A 25,438-nucleotide genomic window follows, 5' to 3' on the forward strand; every position below is an offset into this window, starting at 1 on the left:
ATGAAAATTTCATCACTATCACTACTATCACTATTCCTTTAGGATTGATAGTGCGTAGCTCTGACAATGTATCCGTGGTTGTAAACTTATAGTGGCCTTAGGTTAATTTGTAAGAATGTACTCATTAATATGGTAATGTCTTACCCTACATGATATTCATATGTGTTTTATTGGGATTTCTATGTTCAAAACTCCCAAAGATCTCCCACCAGATTACTACCATGTCTCCAAGGGTGTAGAAACTATCATTTCAGCCCCCCATTCCCACTGAACGCTCCCATCTGCACCTCCATCCCCGGCCTCCTGTTTGCACCTCCTGTGCAGTGTGAATTTAAGCCTGCAGGCTCCTGTCTACTCCTCCTGATCGCCTCCTCCAATCTGTGTGTGTGTGTGTGTGTGTGTGTGTGTGTGTGTGTGTGTGTGTGTGTGTGTGTGTGTGTGTGTGTGTGTGTATTATTATTCCTCCCCAGACTTCTCAATGAAGGAGCCTGACGCAATCAAGCTCTTCATCGGGCAGATACCCCGAAACCTGGAGGAGAAGGACCTGAAGCCCATCTTCGAGCAGTTTGGCAAGATCTATGAGTTGACGGTGATAAAGGACAAATACACAGGGATGCACAAAGGTGAGGAACGCAGGGCCAAGAACTCCCATTTGCTAAGATTTTTTAAGATCCTAGTTTGGTATATATATATATATTGGAAATATATGTAGTCCTCATTCAGCCTCGGTCCCTATGGAGCCTCTTTAAGCATCCATGTGAGGCCAAAACCTGATATTTAACACTTCTGATCTCTCTAAAACAGAACACTGATTCACAGTTGGTGAAGAGTTTGCATCTTCACTTATCTCTTTTAATATTTAATATTTTTGACATTGATTGACATTGATCCACATTGACCTTTTTTTAATGGGGCAAAGATTCACATCAAATACTTACAAGTTGAATCCACATAATTCAACCCACGTCAATGCAAATTACTTTTGCAGAAATGGAGTAACTATGTTTTTGTAATTGGTAATTTCCTTTTTTTAATTTAGAGTTGACCAAATATCAGAGTGCTGTATTATAATTTCACATTGCCATACTTATACTATCAAGAGCAGTTTGAAGTTCAGTGTCCTGACTGAGGACAAGAGGAGGAGCCATTGCTTTCTGCCTTAGATTAATCTACGATACACTCTTCAGCCTTAGCCAGTTTACCATGCTCTCACATTGTGGAGCTAACTAACTCTATGAAAACAATCGAAATGTGGGAACATTGTTGAGCAGAGTGTGAAACACAAATAAAACACATGAAATGAGGATTGTGTTCATCTTCATGAGACTCCCTGATGCATGCTGGGAGGCTTTCCTTCACGCCTACCTCTGGGTGCTACATTTAGAAAATGCAAGAAAAAAGAAAGAATTTCAGTGAATTGGTAATAAAAATGTTGTACAGCACTCTGCATTTTATTCAAATGGTCACGACCAGAAAGCTAGCCGTCAAAGATCAATCTCACAAAAAGTATTTTGTCAGTCCATAATTGGCCTCACATGGTGATATCAGTCAACAAAAGTGTCACCCACTACTAAGTAATATCCCTGCACATTCAAAATCCTGCTTGACAGATGGGATAAAGCTGGTCAACCCGATCTAAGCTAAACAATGATCTTTACTGTCATTTCTAATGCAAATCTGAGCACAGAAAACAAAGGCTTTTATAAATCCACATAAACCATCAGCCATTTGGGAAACGTATAGGCCAGGTGGTATCAGTCCTCTAACACCTATAACACCTATTCTGCATACATTTGCATATTCATGATTTGTGGGAGCCCTAAAGGTTAATGAAGGCCTTTCTCTATTATGCAGGACTGCATACATTTGGCCTTAGCAGCGTGATATTAAATACCCATTCAGACGGTTTGTGTCTGAATAGTCTCCAGGTATTATGATTTAATAAGCCCATAGATCCCCAGTGCTGCTGTGAGAACTATTTAGCAAAATGTTAGTTGTGAGTTGTTTCATTTTAATTCCTGTCTCTGTTTCATGCTGCTTTAAATACATTTTAAAAATGATGGCCCGATTAAAGGCGGGAGGCATTTTTAGAAATGTTTAACGCATGCTGACCCAGAACAGTTGTTAAAATAAAAGCAAAACACATATATCAAATGACAGATTAATAGGACAATAAACTCCAGCAGCATGTTTCTGCCTACCGGCATTCAGGGGCAAATGGCCAATTAAGATTAAGTTGCAATAACATTGCACTGCCAACTCTAGACATTATATGCAGCATATGAATCTGACATTAAAAATACATTGACTTATTGCTCTCTGATCTTCTAACACTTCTCCAGGATGTGCCTTCCTGACATATTGTGCACGTGAGTCCGCCCTCAAAGCCCAGAATGCACTGCACGAGCAGAAGACATTACCAGGGGTGAGTGTGTCTTTTTGAGATCCTCGGCAGCTTGCATTTGAATATATATATCTATATATAGAGGGAGCAGAAAAACTGGCATGCTAGGCTATCTGAACGCACCACACAGACACACAGTGACGCCAGAAAATTAACCGAGTTTGACATGCAGGCCTGACTTCCCCCTTTAGCTGATATGCTCCAATAAAGGTCAGAGGCTGCTCTCTCTCTTATGTTTCATATGTGATGCATCCAGACATATCCATCCAGTTAAGGCATGAGTCATCTTGCTACATGTCATGGGTCGAAAGAGACAGCTATGAGGCTCGCTGCTGGAGTGACTTTGCCAGCTCTCATTCTCTCTGATGTTTCTCTTCCTTTCTGTGTCTCTCCGTCTTTCCCCCCTTCCCCCCACCCCCTCCCCCCCCCACCCCCTTCTTTCCATCCATCTCTCCCTCTGAATTCTAATCAAAGTTAAACCTAGCTTTATTAGCATAGCCAGGCAGCAGGTGTGCTGCCAAATGACATTTCCAGAGCTAAATATGACATGACAGCCGCGTCTCTATAATAACCGACTATATGAGAGACAAGGCGACAAGGCAAGGAATTACTGAGACAGAGTGTGCTCCCAGACTCGCTGCTGCTTCCTCTTTTACTAACAAGGCTTTGCCCCTGTTTCCTTTTGGTTATTTTTGTTGAAATCTACATCATTCACTTCTTTTTTTTCTCTCTCTCTCTCCCCCGAACGGCAGCTCATGACCATAGTTTTTGAGGAAAGAGAGGAGGAGCAGGAGAACAGTGTAGAGCTGCACCTAATGATTCATTTCAGTATTGATTCATCCGATGAATCATTCATTCAGCTTTGTGGTGTGGTCAAATTTCTTGTTTTAATCCAACAAACAGTCTAAAACCTGGGTAATTTTTCAAACAAAAAAGGTTCCAGGCTCTAAAATGTGAGCTGCTTTATTTTGTCTCATGTGATAGTACACTGAATATCTTTGAGTTCCAGGCTGTTGGTAGGACAAAACAAGGCAGGTCGTGATGGGCATATTTCACAATTTTTAAAGAATTTTTGACAACCCAATTAACCGATGAAAACTTAAGGCAGACAAATAGCTCCACCCCTTACATTTTTAGATGCTTGAGCCAGCAAATACTTGGAAATTTTTACGTGATAAATAAACAATTACTAAATGATAAAAAATGTTGAAGACTGACTTATTGATTGTGTCAGCAGAGCATTGTTGTAATGGCAGGCAGGAGGTTATTGGGGGACACAGAGCCAGTTGAAGGAGCAGGCTGGTATGAGGGTGGCAACAAAAGAAATCCCATTGTTAGCGTGACAGTAGCGTGACCTTTCTGACCTCTCGTAGGGGATCAGCAGGGCCCCATGTCCCATGGCTAAAGCCCTGTCCCCCCTGTGTCTCACCCCCAGTGGCTCTCCTCCTCACAACCTCTTACTTCTAAGCCGTGTGGAACAAGCTAAACCCTCCTGTGTTCGCTCTCAATCCTTTCCTGCCCTCCCCCCTCCCTTGCCAAAAGAAGAAGAAAAAAAAAGACGAAAACCATATTATTAGCTCCACACACGCCCACACGGACAAGAACTGCTTCCCACCCCTGCTACCAGCTGTGGTGTAATTGTCATCTAATTGCACCTGCACTGCCAAAGAATAATTAACTTTGGCATCTCATGGTTCGTGCGATACAAAAGCTGGACTGTAAGGAGAATGAAAGCTCACCTGAATGAAGAGAAAGCTGAAGGATGTCATTAACGCTTTTTTGTAAGCATTTGTCTTCTCTGGAAAGTAAGAGTTGGTCTTAAGTTTTTTTTTTTTTCTCCTTGCTATTTTACTGAAATTTCTTTCTCTCTGCTAACAATGGGAAAGAAGAAAGAAAGAGAAAGAAAGAAGTCAGGCAGGGGCGAACAGATGGTAGTTTTAGAGTGGCACCTGGCCTTGTGTTTAATTTCAGGTGAGAGAGTCCGTCTCTAAGTGAGAGGGGGAGGAAGAGTGTCAAAAGCACATTCAGCCGAAAGCAAGGAGAGAAAGCGAGAGAAAGGTGAGGTTGGAAAAGGGAGGAGAAAAAAAAAAAGGCAGGAGCAGTAAACGAGAATCACTCTGAGGGGATGTGTGGAAATGGATGTGGGAGGTACTCGCACTCAACCCTATTTGGACATCTTGTACTCTTGTCCCCTCTGTTCTTATCGCTTTATCTCTGCGCCGTCTCAGGCCAGTTCGTCTGGTCAGCTGCTCTTAGGCTCATGGAGACAATAAACATCCAGTTATGCCACATTAAAAAAACAAAGCAACCTCCAAACTAATCTTAAATATTTCAAAAACTTTAAATAGATAACTGTTGATGTGCTTCATGATTGAATCGTATTGCAATTTGCCATTAAAGGTCCTCAGACACAAAAGGATACAGAAACTATTTTCATCATTCATGAAGCATTCAAGTAATTTTTCAAACACAATTTCAAATATTCACTGTTTCCATCTTTTTAGAAGGTTTTTTGGTTTCCCTCTAGGATCTCACACTTAACATATTTGGGTTTTGGACTGTCAACATTTCAAGATGTCCCCATGGGCTTTTCTGGCATTTTGGAGACCAAACGATTAATTAAGAAAATAATCGGTAGATTAAACAAAAAGTTAGACATTTTGGGAATTTTGCTTATTAGCCTTCTGATAGCACTTTCATGTATGTCCAGTTAAAATGAAGCTGCAGCCTGTTAGCTTAGCATAGCATAAAGACTGGAAACAGGGGGAAACAGCCTGGCTCTGTCCGAAGGCACCAAAATCCAGCTACCAGTACTCGCTTGTCAACACATAATATCTTGTTGGTTTAACAGCCAGCCTAACTGTTTCCAGTCTTTATTCTAAGATAAGCTAAGCAGCCTTTCGCATCATATTTAGCATACAGACATAGAGCTAATCTCCTAACTCTTGGCATGAAAGCCAATTAGCTCATTTCCCAAAATGTCAAACTTTTCATTTGATCGATAAGGAAAAGAATTGTCAGTTGCAGCCCTGAAGCTCATATCTGCATCAGTAGAGACACAATAAAGTATCCTCTTCAACACTCATTGTCTTGAGTTAATATTTGCAACAATGCCTCACAGTTAATTTTAAATGCAATAAGTATTTAATAGTGCCACTGTGCCCAAGTGAGAAAGTAGCCTGTGTGTGTGTGTGTGTTTTAGTGTATATTTGCATGTGCAGCGGGGGAAGGGAGGGCAGGTGTTCGCACTAACGCGGTTTAATGAAGGGTGTGTGTGCCTTTGTGTGCGTGCATGCGCGGCTGTGTGTAAATGTCTGTTTGTCTTTGTGTGCGTGTGTTTCCATGGAGAGTACACATCCAAAGATATGGATGGATGGAAGTTGTTGGGTTTATTATAGGATCCTCTCAGGTTTCTTCATTCATTATCTGCCGTGTGTGTGTGCGTGCGCGTGTGTATGTGTGTGTGTGTAGAATCTGAGCTGCGAGGCCTTCTGTGTTTAAGCTGCCCATACGAGAGGAAAGAGCCCTCTTTGAGTGGAACATCTGACTAAGCCTGACATTTACTCAGCCATAAGGACTCAGACGGAGCAGACAGAGGGGTTTTATCAATAGTCTGAAATAAATGCATATGCTAAATATAGCTCAGGCTTTTCACGCAGGATATGAGATGGGAAGTTGTAGTGCCAGAACGTTGTGCTCTTAATGTCTATGCAAAAGTTCCGCTGTGGAGACCATGTGGGCCATGAACAGTCAGAGGGTGATGTTAACAGTCTCTTACAAACCTGTTATCACTTATTCAATCTTTGCATTTTAGTCTCTTTTTTTTTTACAGCAAAATAAGAAATCTAGGTAGAAACTGACGTGTCAAAAAATGACACAAAAGCACACAGTAGATTTGTTTCACTGCGACCCTTAAACATACTGCTGCGATATCAACATGTAAACCTGCTAACATGTCATTTTATGTCTCTAAATATAGGCAGATAAAGCAATGCCTCCATATGTAGCCATGTCCTCATGTCAGTGAGTTGCGGTGATGATGATGATGATGATGATGATAGCAATTAGCACGGCCTCAGAGCAAATGCGTTAACTTGATGAATCTATCTGGAGTTGAGTGTGCATTCAGGCGTTCATTAATTTACATATGCATGCATATCAATGTGCGGGGACGACACAGGACAGGCGGCGTCAACTGAAAAAAAAAAAGGGCCCGTCCTCTGTACGTCACTCTGGGGCGACTGTATGATGAATGCAGATTGGATTTATAGCGGTGGTAAATGGGTGTGAATTAGAGAGAAATTGGATAAATGAATGGGGGGATAAGGAAAGGATGGGGGGGGGAGGAAGAGATGAATGAAAGTTTGAGATAATGAACAGTGGGTGGCAGTAAGGGTGGAGGGGGTTGGGGGTGCATTGAGGCAGTGTGTTTATCAGCTTAAATACAGACATCTGTTACTGAGAAATAGTGTGTTTTGGGGGTTTAAGGGAGTGTGAGGTGGTACGGGAGCACACAAAAGTGGAGAGAGGCTGTTGTCTCAAAACTCATTAGGCTCTTTGAACTACATACACACTGGACTATGGTGGATTTAAAAAAAAAAAAAAAAAAAAAAAAAGAAAGTAGGACATGGACCCTATCTGTACCCACACACACACACACACACACACACACACACACACACACACACACACACACACACACACACACACACACACACACACACACACACACACACACACACACACACACACATGTGTCCGTGATTCAGTTCTTTTTCCCTTCTGCTCCACTGAGTCGAGTCAAACAACACTTGACATGAATATTTAACAGTCAGAAGAGACAAAACAATTGAGAGTCAACTTGAGTGTTGTTAGAAATTTACTCTTTGATATTCAGTTTCTCCACTTTGAAGGATTTTTTGTTGGCTGTCTGACAAAAAAGGCTGAATGTCAGCTTCAATAGCTGTCAGCTTCGCCTTGATACTGGACAGACTAGTGAACCCTGTAGGGGAAGGAGACAGCACTGGGAAGCAGCTTTGACACTGAAGACTGGTTCATTGATTAAATATTATTGAACTGTACAGGCGTCGAGCTGTCAGTCTCTTTGTGTTTGATTGACTTAGCGACTGGCTGAATTCAGGAGAAGGCAGTCTTTCTCCCTGCTTTCTGTGCCTGCCCGCCCATTTGTGTGCGCATCTGTGTGTGCATCCACGTGTGGAAACATTAACAGGCCGTATTTGTGCATCTCTGCTTTATTTATTTTTTGGTCCCTGCCTCTGTCGCTTTGTTACAACTCTTTGTGCGAGCTCACAGTCATCTGCATCTATTAATCTCCCTTTTATTTAAAAAATTTTTTGCCAGTGAATATACCAATTTCCACCTGTGCTTGTGCTTTTCCCCCGGGTGAATTCACAAGTACGTCCCAGCGTAAGTGCATTCGCGGCGAGGAGGTGGATGGAGAAGCGAGGGAGCAAAAGCAGCAGAGACGGGAGAGGAACAGAGCAGGGAGGGGAGGGGGAGGCGGGGAGCTGGCAGGTTGATTACGGTCGCAGGTCTCGTTGCCTGGAGACGGTGGGGACGAGAGGGATGCCAGGTTGCTAGGCGACCGGCGCGATGCAATGACCAGCTCTGTGTGATGGAGCGGAGGGGAGGCAAAGATAGAAAATTGTCTTTGTGCCCCCCCCCCCCACCCTGCCCCACCCAACTACACCCCCATCCTCCACCTCCAACTCTGCTTCCCTGCTGTAAATGTTCTTGAAAGAGCAGGGGGAGATGGTCTCTGCTGATAAATTTACCATTCAGAGTGGCCGCTTTTCAGGGCAGAATGGATTGATATTGGAGAGAAAACAGGCGACAGAAATGTGTCACCCTCACACAGCAGCAGCCTGCTATATAGACTTAACAACACTGGCTACGTTGAGCGTAGAGATTATCATCTGCTCTGTGTGCATAATAGAGAAAAATATCATCATCAATGTGCCTTTACCCGCTCCAACTCTAAACGATGCTCTATTTAAAACACATTTACGTTGTCGTGGTAGATGAAAATGCATTTGCATTGGAGCGGAGGCCTCTCTTTGATGGGTATGGACGTTGATGTTATGGGGGGTCTTGCATTCGGCGAAGGGGTCGGGGCTGTGATTTGATTGAATGATCTATGGATTTAATATCTCATAATCCCAGCAAAATCCCCCGTGGCATCGCAGAGCGAACAGATTAAGTATGTGTCGATGTTGCTGTGAGCGACAGGGGCAGACAGAGCGTGAGTGTGTGTGTGTGTGGGGGGGGGGGGAGAATGAATGTGTGTTTATTCGTATATGATTGTATATAATATCTATGTGTTTGGAGATGCAGCACATGGGGGAAAAACAAATCAAATAGCAGAAACACACTGGTAAAAATGGCTGTAAAAAGGTTTTGCCTTGTGCTGTCTGTGCACAGTATGGAACTGTTTTTGTAAACAAGCCTCGGAGAGAAAGGGGAGGGGAGCAACAGGAGGAGGAGGGGAGAGAGAGAGCAAATTACTGTAAAGTGTGCGTTAGTGGTTTAGGCTTAGAGGGAGATATTTTTCTCCCTGCTTCTGCATCTGCTCTCGAGGCAGCGCCAACATTCAACAGGCACGAGCGCTCCCTCCATCATCCTTTCTTTTTTTTTCTTTGGTGCGGTGTCTTTCATTTTTCCTCTCCTCCTTGCCTCACCCCTCCTCCCTCGCACGTCTAATCCCCCTATCTCTCGACCTAGAAGCACCCTTTGTCCTCCTCATTTGTTTTTCACCCGTCTCTTCAACACGTCGTTCAGGGCAACCTTGTTTACCTGATGTGGAGTTCTCATCACCGGGGTTGTCATGGCGATGGACATGCGAGCGCCGTCTTCGTCAGAGAAGTGGGGCCGGTTGCCGTGCCGATCTGAAGTGGCAGAGCCTCGATGGCCTCCACTTCTCACTGTTTTCCCTCTTGTATATTCTAATTCCAATCTCCTGAGCCATCTGCTGCGCTTCTCTCTGTCACCACCGTCGCGGCCTTCGCTGTTTCCTCCTGCAGTGGAATATGGGCCACGCCATTTTTTTACAGGCATCATTCAAACATAATATCAATCAAAGATGTCACACAGAACTACTGCCATAAGGTTGTAGCATAAGCTTTGACTCCTTTACCCAACCCAACTGAGACAAGATATTTCACCAAGTCTTATCGTTATCTTTGCATTAAAAAAAGGAATCCATCTAATCTCATTATGAGTCATTATGAGTCTCTTGTAGATGGTCTGTGTTTTTTATATAGAAAGAATTTGTGTATGTATATTGCAGTGTAGTGCAGTGTATAGCATGTGGGGCAGAATCATCCACAGAACACATTAGGGTCTTGTTGTCAGTGTCATGTTTTTGACGGTTGTGCCAGCAGGAGTAATCTTGATTTTTTTAAAGTTATCCAACCAATAAAATGCATCCCAGTGTAGCTAACTCTTTTCCAATTAAAGTAACTGGAAAACACCAGTGATGCGCAATAAGTGCACAGGCAGAGTGCGGTTCAGGGAGGCAGGTGAATAAATTGATTGATTTCTCTTTTTTGTCAGAGCAGTTGATTTATTGATAGCTGTCGGGATGTAATTTAAACAAATATAACAAAAAAAAATTCTGAAATACATTACCTACCCTAGCTTTAAATGTTTGATGAATACTATGCATGGGGAATAAAAAAACAGGACTAAATGTATGTGAAAACACTCACCAATATTTTAAAATGTAGGCCTGTATGTCCTATCTTATTATTATGACCACATCAGACCATGCACCATCTATCTTTTGCTGCAATTGGGGACATGTTAAAAGAAAAATGTCCCCAATTGCCTGCATCCTTAACCCTCAGCTTTGATTTTATTTGTTTAGAGCTGCCCTCTTTTCCCCCATGCCACACATTATATTTTCAGAAAATATGGAATGCAGCCTCAACTATTAAGACCTCTAGTTGATAATCTTTTGATAAAAAAAAAAAAACATCTTAATATTTAACCTCATATCCACAGGTACAAAAATCCACAATTAGATTAAAGAGTGCAAATGACGTCTAAGAATAAAGCAATGTTTAGTTTGATATTTAAACCACATAATTTAAGCCCCAATGGGCAGCAAAACAGAAATTATAAAAGTAGTAAATATATAACATTTGCAAGTGCAAATAGCATAAGAAATGATTGGTATCAAGGTAAACTTTGCACAAGAGACAATTAATGGATCCTTTTAAAATCCTTTTTCCCAAAGCACCCTACAACACCACGATCACCTGACTTTTAGCTTGTGGGCCTGGTCAGGATGATGTTATCTTCGCTGCAAACTAAACTATAATTTAAACAAAAATTACTATTCACTGACTGCAGGAGCAGACGCCCGCATTTGCGTGACTGATTGGAAGATGGTTTTGAGACCTTGCCCCTCCATCTACTCTATCATCCCATTAATTGGTGCAATCAATTGGATGCTCTCAGTGAGGGGGCACAGGGGCCCTCTGCAGCAGGTGTTGCTGGTATTTCTAGCCGGTGGTTCGGTACGCTGGTGGCGTGGAGGCGACGGTGTTTGTGCATGCGAGTCCTGGCGGTGGAGTGCGACCGTGGCCCCAATCGATAGCGTCTCCTGGTGACCGATCACAGCGGATCAATCAGTGACACAGGATCAGTGACTGGCTAAAATGTCACCAGCTCCATAATTAAGACCTTCATTAAGCCACAGCTAACAGAGTGTCACCCTGTTGCTCTCACCTCGACATCACCCTCCCTCCTTCACCCTCCTCCTCCCCTTCACACAGGCTCACATCCCCCACCTCCATCCTTTCCTCCATATGCTCCCTCCCTTCCCCACAATCCCTCTCAATCCCACCCTTTTCCCGTTTGCGCTCTCTTGTTCGTTCTTTTCTTCATTTCACTCAATGCCTCTTTTCACCGGGCTCTATACATTTGAAAGACGAGGCACTGATGTGTGCACAATTTCATATAAGGGGTTTTGTTAAATAGTGGTGAGGATAATAAAAAATGGCATTTCAGCAGCTTGTCTTTTGATGAATTATGAAAAGGTCGCCTAATCCCTCTGTGTGTCGCGTGTGCTCTCCTTTTTCTTTGTCATTCTTTTATTCTTTGTTGTTTTTCCACTTATAATTCCTTCCTTTCTAACCCTGTATACCCTCATCTCTGTCTCTCTGTCGGGCTCAGAATCTCTCGCTATTCTGATGCTGCGTGCTCCTGTAATCCAGATTAGCCGGCGAGTGTTCTTAATCTTATCACTTCCCCAATCCTGCGTGGGTGTGTGCTTTTCCTGGTTTTGTGCGATAGGGGGAGAGGGAACGATAGACGGCAGGATTAGAGCAGATTCTGAGAGAGACTCGGAGAGAGAGAGAGAGAGAGAGAGAGAGAGAGAAACTGTACGACACTGTGAAGGGAATGTCACACATATCGGTGTCTGCCGTGATCTGCTGGAGTAGAGTTGGCAAAAATTTGAAATTACTGTGGGATCATAGGAGGCTGGAGCTCAGGGCAAATTCACCGACATCCATACATGCACGCATGTGTCACCATTACGTCATACAAAAGCATTAATAGCATTTCTAGATGCGTAACAGGAAGTCAGTACACACAAATGTCATCTTTTGCAGTTTACAAGACAAGTAGTGGCCACATTTTGATGAAGTGATAGATTCAATTGTGATTCTTGTGTTAATGATTACTACTGCTGTCCTCTATTTAAAACTGACCGTGCCACATGACCTCTTTCTTTCCAGATGAACCGTCCAATCCAAGTGAAGCCGGCGGACAGCGAGAGCAGAGGGGGTAAGAGACACCTGTCCCCATCTAGAGACACAGCACCTGTTCAAACAACACCTTCACCGTGTACACAACCAACACAGTCATTTTGCCTGAATCCACATGGAAACACTTGTAACAAGTAAAATGCCATGATTTTTGTGTACAGTATCTTAAAATGACACCATCAATCTAGACAATACCAGTTAATGATTAAGGAAGTTTCTACAGACATGCAATTGCAACAATTTGCTCAGAAAATATGCAAGAGATTATCAAATCCCTCAAAACCATGATTCTAGATAGAGTAGTTGATTAAATTACCTGTTAAAATGGATGCTTTGTTGCATTCAAAACACACCGGTGCATCACACACTGGGCACAGCCTCAACAGCTTCAAAGCTGCATGTTTAAACTACCAGAGTTGTACTACACTGTTCAATCGGACTTGATAGATGCAATTAAAGATCTTTTAGCCCTAACATCTAGTCACCTAATATTTACAGTTTATTTTCACACGTTTTTGAGCACATTTATACATTTAAACTTAAAGAATATGTTTTTTCACTCATTTACTACATTGCTATATTCTTTACGTTTTTCTTGCACATTACTGGGAGACTTGAATAGAACAGAGCTTTCGCTAATGCTATTAGACGCTTATGTAATTACATCAACTGTGCTTTCACTCCTATGTCGGCTCAGAAAAAGGCCTATTGAAGATCATTTTCTCCAACTTTTCAACATTTTGATTACATATTGTTTATCTCTGACCATTAAGCAAAACATACTATAGTTTAATAGGGACATTAGTCAACATAATGGTGGATTTTATTTTTGTGTTTTAGTCAGAAATGTTGGCTGTCAAACCTAAACCTTTACTACAAGAAATTACCAAAAATAAGAGTTTGATGGTTTTAAAATCATAACTTGTGAAATCAAAGCTTAGGGGCAGCAAGCTCTTGAATCCAAAACATAAGACCACATTTTTCAACCACAATCTCAAAATCATAGACCACGACATGCTCACTGTGACTGATTCTGTACCACAAGCATTAAGTCTTGTGATTTACATACCAAATCAAAATGAATGGGGAAAAATGACAATGTGAAGGAAAATCAAAAATGAGTATCTAAAAATCCATTGGCATGTTTTGGAGAACAGTCTGCAGGGAAGCAACGTGCATGTGATTGGTAGTGATTGGGCTTAAACATGCAGAAACACTGGTCTGATCCTTCACAGACGGGGACAGACGGAGCAGCTTCTCTGACAACACAGAGGGTGACAAACATTTGAGTCACCGCCAGATGCTGTTTGTTTGTTGTGGTGTTCATGCTACTGCACTCTGGTGGCGCTGCAAAAGCATAGCAGGCTGATCCCTCCCACGTTGTAGCTGCTTACCACACTGATGTTGTCCTTTATTATTCATGCATGTACGGTGACATGGCACTTCTCCCTTCCATGCCTCCCCCCTTTTCACTGCCTGTATCACCTCTCCCATAAAACATCTGCTCCCGCTTTATTCCCTATGTAACCTCACTCACATTATCCGCACATTCTCCTGTTTTTCTCCCTCCCAATTTTCGGCGACCTCCTTCCCCTTAGAAGACCGGAAGCTGTTTGTGGGCATGCTGGGGAAGCAGCAGACGGACACGGATGTGAGGAAGATGTTCGAGCCGTTTGGCAGCATAGAGGAGTGCACGGTGCTCCGCGGGCCCGACGGTACCAGCAAAGGTAACATCAATGAGTGATAAAACACACAAAATAAGTCAAATCCAGCATGAAACATGGACATGACACAAAAAAACAGTCTATAAACAGGATATAACACAAAGTAATTGTTGTGCATATAATCAAAGCAGGACACAGGATAAAAACAATAATATCTGCTGTGCCTCTGTTACATTACAGATTTATGTGCAAGTCTGTTATGTCATCATGTTTACTGAAATGCTAAGTACATTCAACCATATCCCCTTTCAGATTCTTTGAACAAAAAAACACCTATTTTTAAAAATGCCACACAAAGGATTTGGATTCAAAAAAGCCTCTATGGAATTTGACTAGTATTATATCTGCAGCCTGTTGTATACTCAAACACCTGTAAGTGGTTTGGTGCCTGGCCATTATTATAGGCAGGACTGAACAATGTTAGCAATGTTTAACCATTTGAGTGATTTCAAATGTCCACAATGGAAAAGCTAATGCATTACCTTATCTAAATCAATTAGACTACCTAAAATCCTACACACTAAATTTACATTTGTCCCAGTGAATGACAATTTTTTTCCCAAGCTTTATTCACCACTATTTACAAAACACCCTTAACCCAGGTTTCCTTTAGTTTTTAATGATCTCTAATATGAACTGATTACAAAAAGAGTCCAGATCACGACTGTTAAAGTGACACACAGTTAAACAAACTTTGTTTAACTGTTTAAGTTTTTATCCAGCCTTGAGAATTAAGCCTTCAGCACATTACCACCATGTGAAGGTAATTTATATTGTCACTAACAACAAAGCTAATGATATTTGCCATGTAAATCAAAGTCCGGCGACAGTTCAAACACAGATGCTAGACTTTTTTCTGCGTTTGGTGCATGAGGCATGACTAATGGTGCAATAGGTTTTATGGGTCATGGCTAATGATGCGTTTGGTGGTTTACGGACTGTGATTGATGAAGCAATGAATGTTTTGTGGACCATGTTTAACGATGCCACGGTAACTGATGAAGCGCCTGGATGTAAGACGGCTCCTAATGTATTTTTAAAGGGAAGTAGTTTCTGTATACCGGGAGTGAGTGTGTGTGTGTCTGTCTGTCTGTGTGAGGCCACGTTTAATGGTGTGTCATTTCTTGTAGGGTGTGCATTTGTAAAGTACCAGAGCAACGCTGAGGCCCAGGCCGCCATCAACACTCTGCACGGGAGTCGCACTTTACCAGTGAGTCCACCCCTACACACACACACACACACACACACACACACACACACACACACACACACACACACACACATGCACACGTGCAGAGAAACACATGGTCACACTCATACTCAAATACAGTATACACGCTTTTAGATGCTCCAAATACAGTCATTTAGACACTCAACGTGGTGACTCAGCTAACAGTCACCGCTTCTCATTTCTGTCCCCCCTCCACACCACACACACACACACACACACACACACACACACACACACACACACACACACACACACACACACACACACACACACACACACACACACACACACACACACACACACACACACACACACACACACCTACAATAAAGGACAAAATCTTTGTAAAACGTCCTCATCTTTTTTTCTGCTGCAGGTAATTTGTACCATCATTTGGTGCAACTAAACCGGCTGCAGTCAACTAAATTAAAATAATATCTAACTGTATGTAAAAAAAATATATTTAATTATTACAGGAATTATTAAAACAGTAAACAGACATGTTTGCATTCATTTTGATGTCAGACAGTTTAGAACCATAAGCAATGATGGGAATCTGAGAAGAAATGACTTGCAACACATGTCCCTGGTCGGAACCAGGATGCTGTGATTGTCTTTGATCCCTTGACCACCAGGATGTCCAGTTATGTTGTTAAGTGTCCCATTTCCTCCGCAGGGTGCCTCGTCCAGCCTGGTGGTGAAGTTTGCCGATTCAGAGAAGGAGCGAGGGCTCCGGCGGATGCAGCAGGTGGCCTCTCAGCTGGGAGTCATCAGTCCCATGACCCTGCACCTCGGGGCCTACAATGCTTACACGCAGGCTGTGAGTAACACCCCCTCCCAACACACACACACACACACACACACACACACACACACACACACACACACACACACACACACACACACACACACACACACACACACACACACACACACACACACACATACACAGAGATAGACAGATTTCTTTAGAAACACACACTCTTTCACAAGGACACTACCTGAGTGTTGCTGAAAGGTCTTTATCTTGTTTTATTACAGAGAAATAACGTTTAATGTTCTTTGTTCCTACTTATTGTCTGTGAAGAACAATTACATGATTGAAGATTAGTCCAGTACTGCTGTAAAAGCTGATGTGAAAAAAAATTGAGATTTTAACAGGAAAGATTTAGAGTAAAGCCACATTACTGCTCTCGTTGTTAATTGACCGTTTACTGCAAATGGTTTCAGATTTGGCTCATTTACAGTCCTTCAGTTTGTGATGCTTAAGGAGGCCTGACAACGCTTTTATATATTTTTTTTACCCGTAATGGATGTGTTGATCTTTAGAGGCAATCTTTTGTTCAATAAAAAGTTAAACTAAAACCCCAAATATAATTGCTTTCTGAAAAATGCAGGTGCACTTAAAGCTGAAAAGGCAGGATTTAATATAAATCCAATATATAATATTTAATAAAATACCAATTACACCCTGATTTTGCACACTGACTGATCAAGAATACCATGACGCGTCTGGTCAGGTCTGAAAGGACAGAGTGAGTCACCAAGGACAATTTGTCTGTCTGTGTTATGTTGCAGCATGCAGAGAGGAGGCCTTCAATTATATTGACTCCTGATTGAGGTTCAGACTGGAGCCATTGAAATTATATTAAATATGCTTGACTTGTATGACTAATTACTAATGGAAATCTGAACAAAGTGTTTCCATCTGCAATTGAAATCTACAGAAATCACTCATTAAATGTCTGATGTGGAGCCTTTGCAAAATTTGGTTAGTTTATCTACTCTACAAGCCTGCGACTAAACTCAGGGAACACACACCTAAAGTCTACATTCTACACACAAAAACATTGTCAGATCCTTCACATAATTCTCCTTACTCTAAACACAGAATAACCTGACTCCCTCTCTCCCCTCCTCTTGATCCCAACCTCTCTCCCTCTGTCTCCGTCCTCCAGTTGATGCAGCAGCAGGCCCTGGTGGCGCAGTCGGCCTACCTCTCTCCTGTTGCCACCGTGGCGGCGGTTCAGATGCAGCAACTCGCCGCCCTCAACCCCAGCAGCATCATTGCCACGCCGATCGCATCCATCACCCCCTCCTCAGGTAATGAGAGGCAGAGATGTCTGGCCCCGGCCGGCCCTGATTAGATTTCTGCCTGAAATATGAGCATGGGCACACAAGGAGAGGTGGACCTAAGAGGCCAAAAAATAACAAACATCTATTTTGTAGGGTTTTTTTTCTTCCTCAGTCTGCCATGATGTTAGCCATGTTAGCTTTTACATGTACTGCGGAAAATGCAGTAAAACAGGGATTGAGTTAGAGTACCTGCATTTTGCAAATCCTTGGATAGTCTGTAATACGGTCAGATTAACACTGGCGACACCAATGTTGATATCTGAGAGATTGAAAAAAAATGGTACTCAATTAAGAATTATATGAAACAGACATAAGCAGCAACTTTAAACTAATGAAACTGTAAACAGCAAAAGTCCAGACATTGATGTCCCCCTCAGGATGCATTGTAATAACTTTGGTGATCCCTTAGCTATTTAATTTAGTGCCATCATCAGGTCAAAACTTTAATGTGTCCTATACCTTGATTCATGACCAAATACCTTGCCTTGGCTATATTTTAGCAAATGTTAGCATGTTGAACTAAGATGATGATGGTGTTGAACATCACCTGCTCCCTGTGGAGTTTTCTTGTAAACAAGCAGAAAGTATATTTACAATCATTTTTTCTCACCAAAGCGCAATGTGTTGTCTCCTTAAGGTCTTAAAATATATATATATATATATATATATATATCCTGCATTGTTTACATCCATGTTTACTAGCATGCAGGTTTCTTCGTCCCTGCCTTGTTGGCAAATTGCTGTGTTTCTTTATGCATTGCAGCCACCTGTAGATCGGTGGTTTAGTTTGAAACCATAGCAGGAGTGCGTATCACTTCTCTCGCGTGCATCATTAAAAAAATATGCTCCATAGCACTACTATAGGTCAAAAACTCCACAGGGCCCCTTTAACATCAGCATGTTAACATTGTCATTGTGAGCAAAGTAGCATGCTGATGCTAGCATTTCGCTCAAAGCACCGCTGTGCCAAAGGGCAGTCTCTCAGAGCGGCGAGCCTGGCTGTGAACTCTTACTGTTGTTAGAGCTGAGTTTTTCTTCAAACATTTTATATCATATTTTTTATTGTCAATACATAATAATACTAATAGTAATAATTGAATTATGCTGGTTATTCTGTAACCACGGTATCTATTGCACATCTGTTCTTCCTGGGAGAGGGATCCCTCCTCTGTTGCTCTTCCAGAGGTTTCTTTCATTGTTCCTCAGTTCAGTTTTAATTAATATTTTTTCCTTTTCTGAATAAATGGGTAAAAGGACAGAGAGTGTCATATGCTGTACAGATTGAAAAGCTCCTTGAGGCAAACTTGTGATTTGCGAGATTTTTCATAAATGACTAAAAGAAACAATCATCAAAAATGTAAATCAAATAATTTTCTTTTGATTGACAAATCTATTGATACTTAACACAAATCTCCTTTTTTTCTTGCTTTTAATTCTGCATTCCTGCTGTTGATTGAATTTATTTGAATAAAAATAAATTCCTTGAACTTGTTCCAGGTACCAGCACTCCACCCTCCATGGCAGCCACACCTGTTCCTGCTCTGCCTCCACCACTCAGCTACGCCTCTTTGCCAACTATGCCCAACGGCCAATCAGCAACTGAGGCCCTGTACACCAATGGGGTTCATGCCTATCAAGGTAAAGCCACAACGTCCTTAACATTAGCGTCACAAGAAAGTAAAGAACGACTGTGTTGCTGCGAAAATTATATTACTGCACCGATTTACATGCTTTCCGTTTTGATGTGCAACCACGAGATTAAATTAAAGCACTAAATGTTATTTGGAGCGTGCTGATGTGCTCCAAAATAGCATTCAGGATTTTTGTGTGTGTGCATATAGCAGTTGATGACGATGTGTTTACTCTGCCACAGCTCAGAGTCCTGTCCTGGACCCCCTGCAGCAAGCTTATACGGGCATGCAGCACTATACAGGTGAGCCTCACTGTCTCAGTTGAACTTAGTTGTGTCCGATATAGCGTACATTTATACCATAAATTGCAGTTTATTCATATGAATGTATTGCTATATACTTGCCTTACTGTTGCTGCTGATAATAAGTTTGCATACATTATTTGAATTATCAATGTTAGAAGGAGAGAAAAGAAAATAAGAAATAATCTTAAAAATAAACATTTCCCATAAAGTTTGACCACTGCACTTCAGATTTTTGTAGTTTTATTTCCCAGATATAGCCTTCCAGTCTGTCTAACCAGAATGCAAAACAGTTTTATGTAACATAATGGGATGTAGCTACATTACCTTTGCACTCCCCGACAACTCAGCACTGCATGTGTAAAGAAAAATGTTACATCCAAAGTCAAAACATGCACATATATTACAGAATGTAATTATCTGCAGCCTTATAGAATGAGTCACACATCACAAACTAAATGCAAAGCATCTCCGGGTTTTTAGCAAATCTGTAGGTGGGAATGAAGCCCTGTCTGATGTTGTTTTGAGGAGAAACTGATTAGTTTGCAGGCTCTATCGTGCCTCATTGCTGCTCTCTGCTCACCTGTTCCTCCTCCCCATCAGCCACCTACCCTGCTGCCTACAGCCTGGTGGGACAGCCGTTCCCCCACCAGCCCACACTGGTGGCTCAGCAGCCGCAGCAGCCGCAGCAACTGCAGCAACGAGAAGGTAAACTCAAAGAGCTGTGGACTAAATTACATCTTCAAATCTCTTGTTTTGTCCACAGAGATTCCAAAAGTCCCAAAGATATTTGGGAAAAGAAAACAAATAAATGCATTTCCCAAAATGTCAAGCTATTCCTTTAAAGCACTTTTGATATATGGTTTTCAAGTCAAGCAAAGCATCTCTGATCATTTAAAAAAGTACTATACAAATTAAATGTATTATTATTGTTGCACATTGTGCTACACACACTAACTCCACACTGTAGTCCTCACTGATTGCCTAACCTGTCTTGTCTTGTCATGTCACATCTGTGTCGTCGTGGCTCTATTTGTGAACAGGTCCTGAGGGATGTAACATCTTCATCTACCACCTGCCACAGGAGTTCACTGACTCTGAGATACTGCAGATGTTCCTTCCTTTCGGAAACGTTATCTCTGCAAAGGTTTTTGTGGACCGCGCCACCAACCAGAGTAAATGCTTTGGTGAGTCACTGTGATGGTTGTTGTCACCTTGTGGTTTTAAGAGATATTCTTTCCTAAGTAAAGAAATAAATGTTTTGACCAAATTTTAGCTTCATTAACGTTCCCCTTTTTCTTCCCCATAAATGATGCTGGCGAATGTTTGTGTTCATTCTTTCATTCTGTTACTTCCCCCTTAGGTTTTGTGAGTTTTGACAACCCATCAAGCGCCCAGACTGCCATCCAGGCCATGAACGGCTTCCAGATCGGCATGAAGAGACTGAAGGTGCAGCTGAAGAGGCCCAAGGATGCCAACAGGCCTTACTGAAGGAGGTGAGTTATTGTGTATTGACACACTTGAGGAGATGGGGACGGGCTCCCTAAAGGATTGATAGACAGCTGAAAATGTGACTGGAAGTTAAAGAGACAGAGTGGATGTAATTGGGGGGCTCAGAGCTTAAATGGCTGTCTTTCATGTGGAACTGAAGAAGTCAATAGCCCTACAGTAGATTAACTTTAATGAGGTGGCAGCACTCATCAATTTGAAATACATTGTGTGCTCAGTATGTTGAGGGACAGTTTGATTGAGATGTAGATTTTTACTCGGTTCAAATGTTCTGTCTAACCAGTGTTCTGTCGCAGGGTTGAATACCGACTACTGTTCGTCATTAATTTTTTGTTTTACTTTTCATTTATTGTTTTTGTGCTGTGCCATATGCCATTTTTCCTGAAAAAAACATCACACCACTCTCAAGACTGTCCCGTCCATACATATATCGTGGAGACGTGCGTCGCTATGGCTACGGTTGCCTAGCAACCGCTAAAACCTCCCCCCCTTCCTTCTCACTGCGTTGTAAGTTAATTGGCCTGTGTTGGTTGCTGTGGCGATATTGCCTGTGATGGTTGCCATTAGCAATTTTATTTTCGGCCGTTGCCTTGATTCACCATGCTCAAACTGCATGGCGGGTTACTGTGGCGACCATGAACTGTGTTTGGTGCGTTGTGAGTTTCCTCTTATTATTTTGTCCTGGTTTTAATCCTTGCAAACACTGATCAATAACTGTCACTTTACCTCAGCATTTGTAAGTAATTGATTATCATGACATTCTGTTTTTTTCTCTAAAAGCTTCAATGCTAAGAGCTAAATTAGCCTTTTGTCCATCAAATATGGATATATTAGATTTTGTTTCCTTTTAGACTTTTGGTTTTTGATTAGTTTCCTTTTTGTCTGTCATGATTATCATTCTTACATATTCCCTCTGTTTAGTTGGTTGATGTGGTAGTCTTCGGTGAGTGCGGGGTTTTCGTTTGGTTATAACTCAATTCCAAGTGACTTTGTGCCTGAACTTTGTTGTTTTTTGTGGGACTGGAAATGTTCTGAACGTGCCCCTGTAAATGGTTGACAACCTAGTATTTGTCCGTGAATGATGGTGGTTTGTGGGAGGCCCAAGTGTGAGACAACGAGATGGTGCGTGCATTTATATCAGTGTGAGTGTTTTGTGTTGACTAGATGTTAAAAAAATATTCATGTGCAAGTGAATGTGTGTGTGTGTGTGTGTGTGTGTGTGTGTGTGTGTGTGTGTGTGTGTGTGTGTGTGTGTGTGTGTGTGTGTGTGTGTGTGTGTGTGTGTGTGTGTGTGTGTGTGTTGTGTGTGTTGTACCAACTGAGACACTAACCTTACTTTAGAAGGTTTTGGGTAAAGCTGTTTGGTTCCTGTGACGCGTGCTGCTGGCTGAGGAACTGCATTCCTCTGTAGGAATTCTGGGACTCCAAAACCATGATAATAACAACCCCAAAAAATACTCAAAGTATTCAAATAATAGTATATATAGTTATAGTATTCAAATAATGCCTCCAAAATTTACACTTAACACTTCTAATAACCAAAAACACAAAAAGTGTCTTATGCACAGGGTTTCTGCAGGTCACTGACTAAATTTGAAAAGTTTAGATACTGATTGTCAGAAATAAATCATAATCATAATTTATAGAAATGTTAAAAGGTTTGAACAAAGTTTGAGGCTTAATGACTTCTTGTTAAGGAGTTTTCAATTTAGTCAATATTCATAAGGGAAAGATAATTCGCATTTTTGTTAAATTGTTCTATTTAGATAAACTGGCATTACGTAAAGGTCTTAAAATGACACAAATAGATTGTTCTGGTACCTGCAGATGCCCTGTTTGCAGCAACCTGCATCATAAATAAACTGTCTGGTGGATGATTTGAATACTTTTACCTCCCTGAGAAACTACAGTTTTGGGGGATGACATGGTTCTGAATATCATTAGAATAAATGTAAAATGAGCTCCAACTGTTTTCTAAAAATGTGGAGGTTATAGTTATCCCCACCAGAATTCCTACTGTGCATGTTCTGAATTAATTTGCCTGCCAAAAGAGATGACAAACTATTTTCCAAGAACGTGCATATACCTGCAGCAGTATGTCACTATTTGAATTGCATGGACACTAGTTGATTACCGAGACTCCCCCGAGGCATCAGTGCAAGCAGTGTGTATTGCAGACACCACTCCTCTTCCAAAGTCTTTAATTTATGTGTTTGATGTGTGTGATTTGGTTTAAAATGCTCTGTGCTTTTTTTTTCTTTTCTCTCTCCTTTTCTTCTTTATCTCCAGGAAAACCTAAGAGTTCAATCAAGAAAACCACTTGGGATGTCCCAGCCTTTTTTGGTTGTTTGACCAACCGTATAGCACAGGAGCAACACTTCACAAAAAGCAGTATCACGTGTATGCGCTTTCAAAAAAACAACAGACAACAGCAGTAATATCAGCAACAAAATACTACAGAATCCGCATCCGCAATATCAGAAGTGCTCCAGATTTCCTATCATTCCAGCGCTGGATTCATTTATATTATGTACATACTCTATTGTCAGCAACAAGATCTACATGTTAAGAAAAAGCATATCACTGATGTTATTCTCCTGAACAGGGTTCTACTGTATAGTGTGATTTGTGGTCTATGGCATTAAAAGAAGGCCAGTCTACACAGCCGGAGGTGAAAAGAAAATACTATTCTGTATTATTACCATTGGTAATATTGTTATGTAGAGTTAGTTTTATTATTTATACGTAAATTAAAATCATGGGGTAATTAAACTGGAAGAGATTTGAATTTCCTCTCACTGTACATACCTTGGTTTTAAAGGAGTTTAAGGACTTCACCAGTTAAGATTCTCTGCTGCCACTACTTTTCAAATTATCAAAGCTGAAGGAATGGCTGGGAATTTTTCTATCTTGATTTTTTACGTTTAATTTATTTGGTAATCAATTTGATGAGGGTGGGGCGGGTTTGGGGGGGATGTGACAATTTCTTTTTTAATTTAAGAAGAAGAAAAAAAAGAGGATTTCTGTGGTCTTCAAGACAATGAAAACACTTATTATAGAGTTTTTAATTACATAAATGTACCTATGGAAGTAAAAAAAACAAAACATAATGTTTCTTTATTTATTCTCTACAATCGCTGTTTTAAAACATATGTCTTTAAAAGAAAATAAAGTACAATTTAGAATTAAATTGTGTGTTTGCTTAACTGTTCGCATCATGTGATCCATCTTCCCTTGGCATGATGAATCAAAAATGTTGAAACAGATGACAGACTAGACTAAGGTTGTGTCAAGGTTTGGGTGTTAATCATAAATAAGCTATCCAGGGGAGTTTGCTGCTCTCTATGGGCCTGAGGAAGTATTGAGCAAAGTGGAAAACATCTGGCCTCCTGTGTTGGTTGCATGTGAAACTGTGTAAGGTAAGGTTGTACCAAGGAACAGTAAAATAAATTAAATAAGACAATCATTTTTATTGTTGCTGCTTGAATTAACTGTTCTTGGTAAGTGCAGTATAATAACAAGCCTGTACATAAAGTCCATTATAATTGCACACAATTATGTTAAATCATCAATAACCCAGCCTCAGCCATGAGTTATTGATGACACTGCATGCATAAATATCCAACTCAGGTATTGAGAGGATGGAAAAGGATGAGGTGTGTGTAACCACATTCAGGTGTGCACTCAGTCCATCTGCAACAGCTTTTTGATTTGGGTCTGACACGTCCTAACAGGCCTTGGCCTCCTTTGGCATGTCTGGGTGTATGCAGGGTGATTAATGCCATTAACACATACCAGGATGAGGAAAGTGAATCTGTTATCTGATGAGATAAACAGCTGCAAAAGACTGCAGCTTGCTGATCTACTATTATAACTTATGTTGGGGAAATATACAAGACCACAACAGGGTATAGGTGGACATACTCCAAAACCACTGATGTATGTAAAGTTGACAGACCATATTCAATTCTGTGGAGAGCAGAGTAGCCGGCCCGCGCTGCACGACATACGACGCTGTGAGTTGACTGACCATTAGCCGTATCTGAATTTGCCTAATTTGGACTTGACCTCAACTTCATGCAAATAAAGTCCTACCATCATCAGTGCTGTACACAAATAATAAATATACTGCATTGCCTTTTTCCCGATCAGCTGTAAAGTCAGAAAAGCCATGATATAGTGGAGTTATGTCTACCTGAGCATAGAATGAAGTCTCCCTCTCCCTCTGTGTTGTAATCAAAGCTTCGCCATTCTTTATTTACATACCTGAGCTGACCACACGTGCTTTTAGTGAATGTTAGTGCATGTGAGCGTGGCCCACAGGTTATACAGTGGTTACAGCTGATTACGCCGTCACGACCAACAGCGTTTTATAGCATAGCACCCAACCTTCGGTTCTCACTCAGGTAAACACTGTTAGCTCTGTCAGCACTGTTGCCATAACTGCACTGTTAGCATTGTTAGCCAGGAGCCACTGGCTCAGCCGTCGCCATGTTGAGAGCTGTTGAGAGGCAATAATGCTCCCAATCTTGCATACAGCCCTTTTTAATGTGTAGGTTAAGTAAAATACTTAGAGACACTCTTCACTCTCTGTTTGGATATGACCATACAACAAAGTTAAGAAGAGCAAGAAGAAGACCAAAAAACATATATATATATATATATATATATATATATATATATATATATATATGGAAACGATGGGAA

The 25,438-nt window shown here is 41.4% G+C and overlaps 1 protein-coding gene across 3 annotated transcripts; it reads left to right on the forward strand.

Annotated features, from left to right (window-relative positions):
• Window positions 1-478: 478 nt before the first annotated feature.
• On the forward strand, window positions 479-23,611 carry celf3a (cugbp, Elav-like family member 3a). 3 transcript variants are annotated; one of them, XM_054606310.1, is made up of 13 exons: window positions 479-623; window positions 2,343-2,425; window positions 12,169-12,217; window positions 13,797-13,925; window positions 15,053-15,132; window positions 15,830-15,973; window positions 17,112-17,256; window positions 18,787-18,927; window positions 19,163-19,222; window positions 19,826-19,930; window positions 20,266-20,409; window positions 20,586-20,718; window positions 23,021-23,611. In XM_054606310.1, exons 1-12 carry the CDS (start codon window positions 479-481, stop codon window positions 20,711-20,713), a joined length of 1,353 nt encoding a protein of 450 aa, XP_054462285.1. In that variant the 3' UTR covers window positions 20,714-20,718; window positions 23,021-23,611. The 3 variants fall into 3 exon arrangements, with proteins under 3 accessions (XP_054462285.1, XP_054462287.1, XP_054462286.1); XM_054606312.1 differs by lacking the exons at window positions 479-623; window positions 2,343-2,425 and adding an exon at window positions 4,094-4,185; XM_054606311.1 differs by lacking the exons at window positions 479-623; window positions 2,343-2,425 and adding an exon at window positions 4,116-4,209.
• Window positions 23,612-25,438: the final 1,827 nt, after the last annotated feature.

The sequence above is a fragment of the Anoplopoma fimbria genome, chromosome 10 (assembly GCF_027596085.1).
Source record: "Anoplopoma fimbria isolate UVic2021 breed Golden Eagle Sablefish chromosome 10, Afim_UVic_2022, whole genome shotgun sequence".
NCBI classification, from domain to species: Eukaryota; Metazoa; Chordata; class Actinopteri; order Perciformes; family Anoplopomatidae; genus Anoplopoma; species Anoplopoma fimbria.

Bases quoted from the DNA above. Each gene is read 5' to 3' on its own strand.
- celf3a (XM_054606310.1), top strand. From the start codon at position 479: ATGAAGGAGCCTGACGCAATCAAGCTCTTCATCGGGCAGATACCCCGA. The intron at 12,218-13,796 runs GTAAGAGACACC...CCTTCCCCTTAG, and splicing joins GGACAGCGAGAGCAGAGGGG to AAGACCGGAAGCTGTTTGTG. The intron at 20,410-20,585 runs GTGAGTCACTGT...CTTCCCCCTTAG, and splicing joins CAACCAGAGTAAATGCTTTG to GTTTTGTGAGTTTTGACAAC.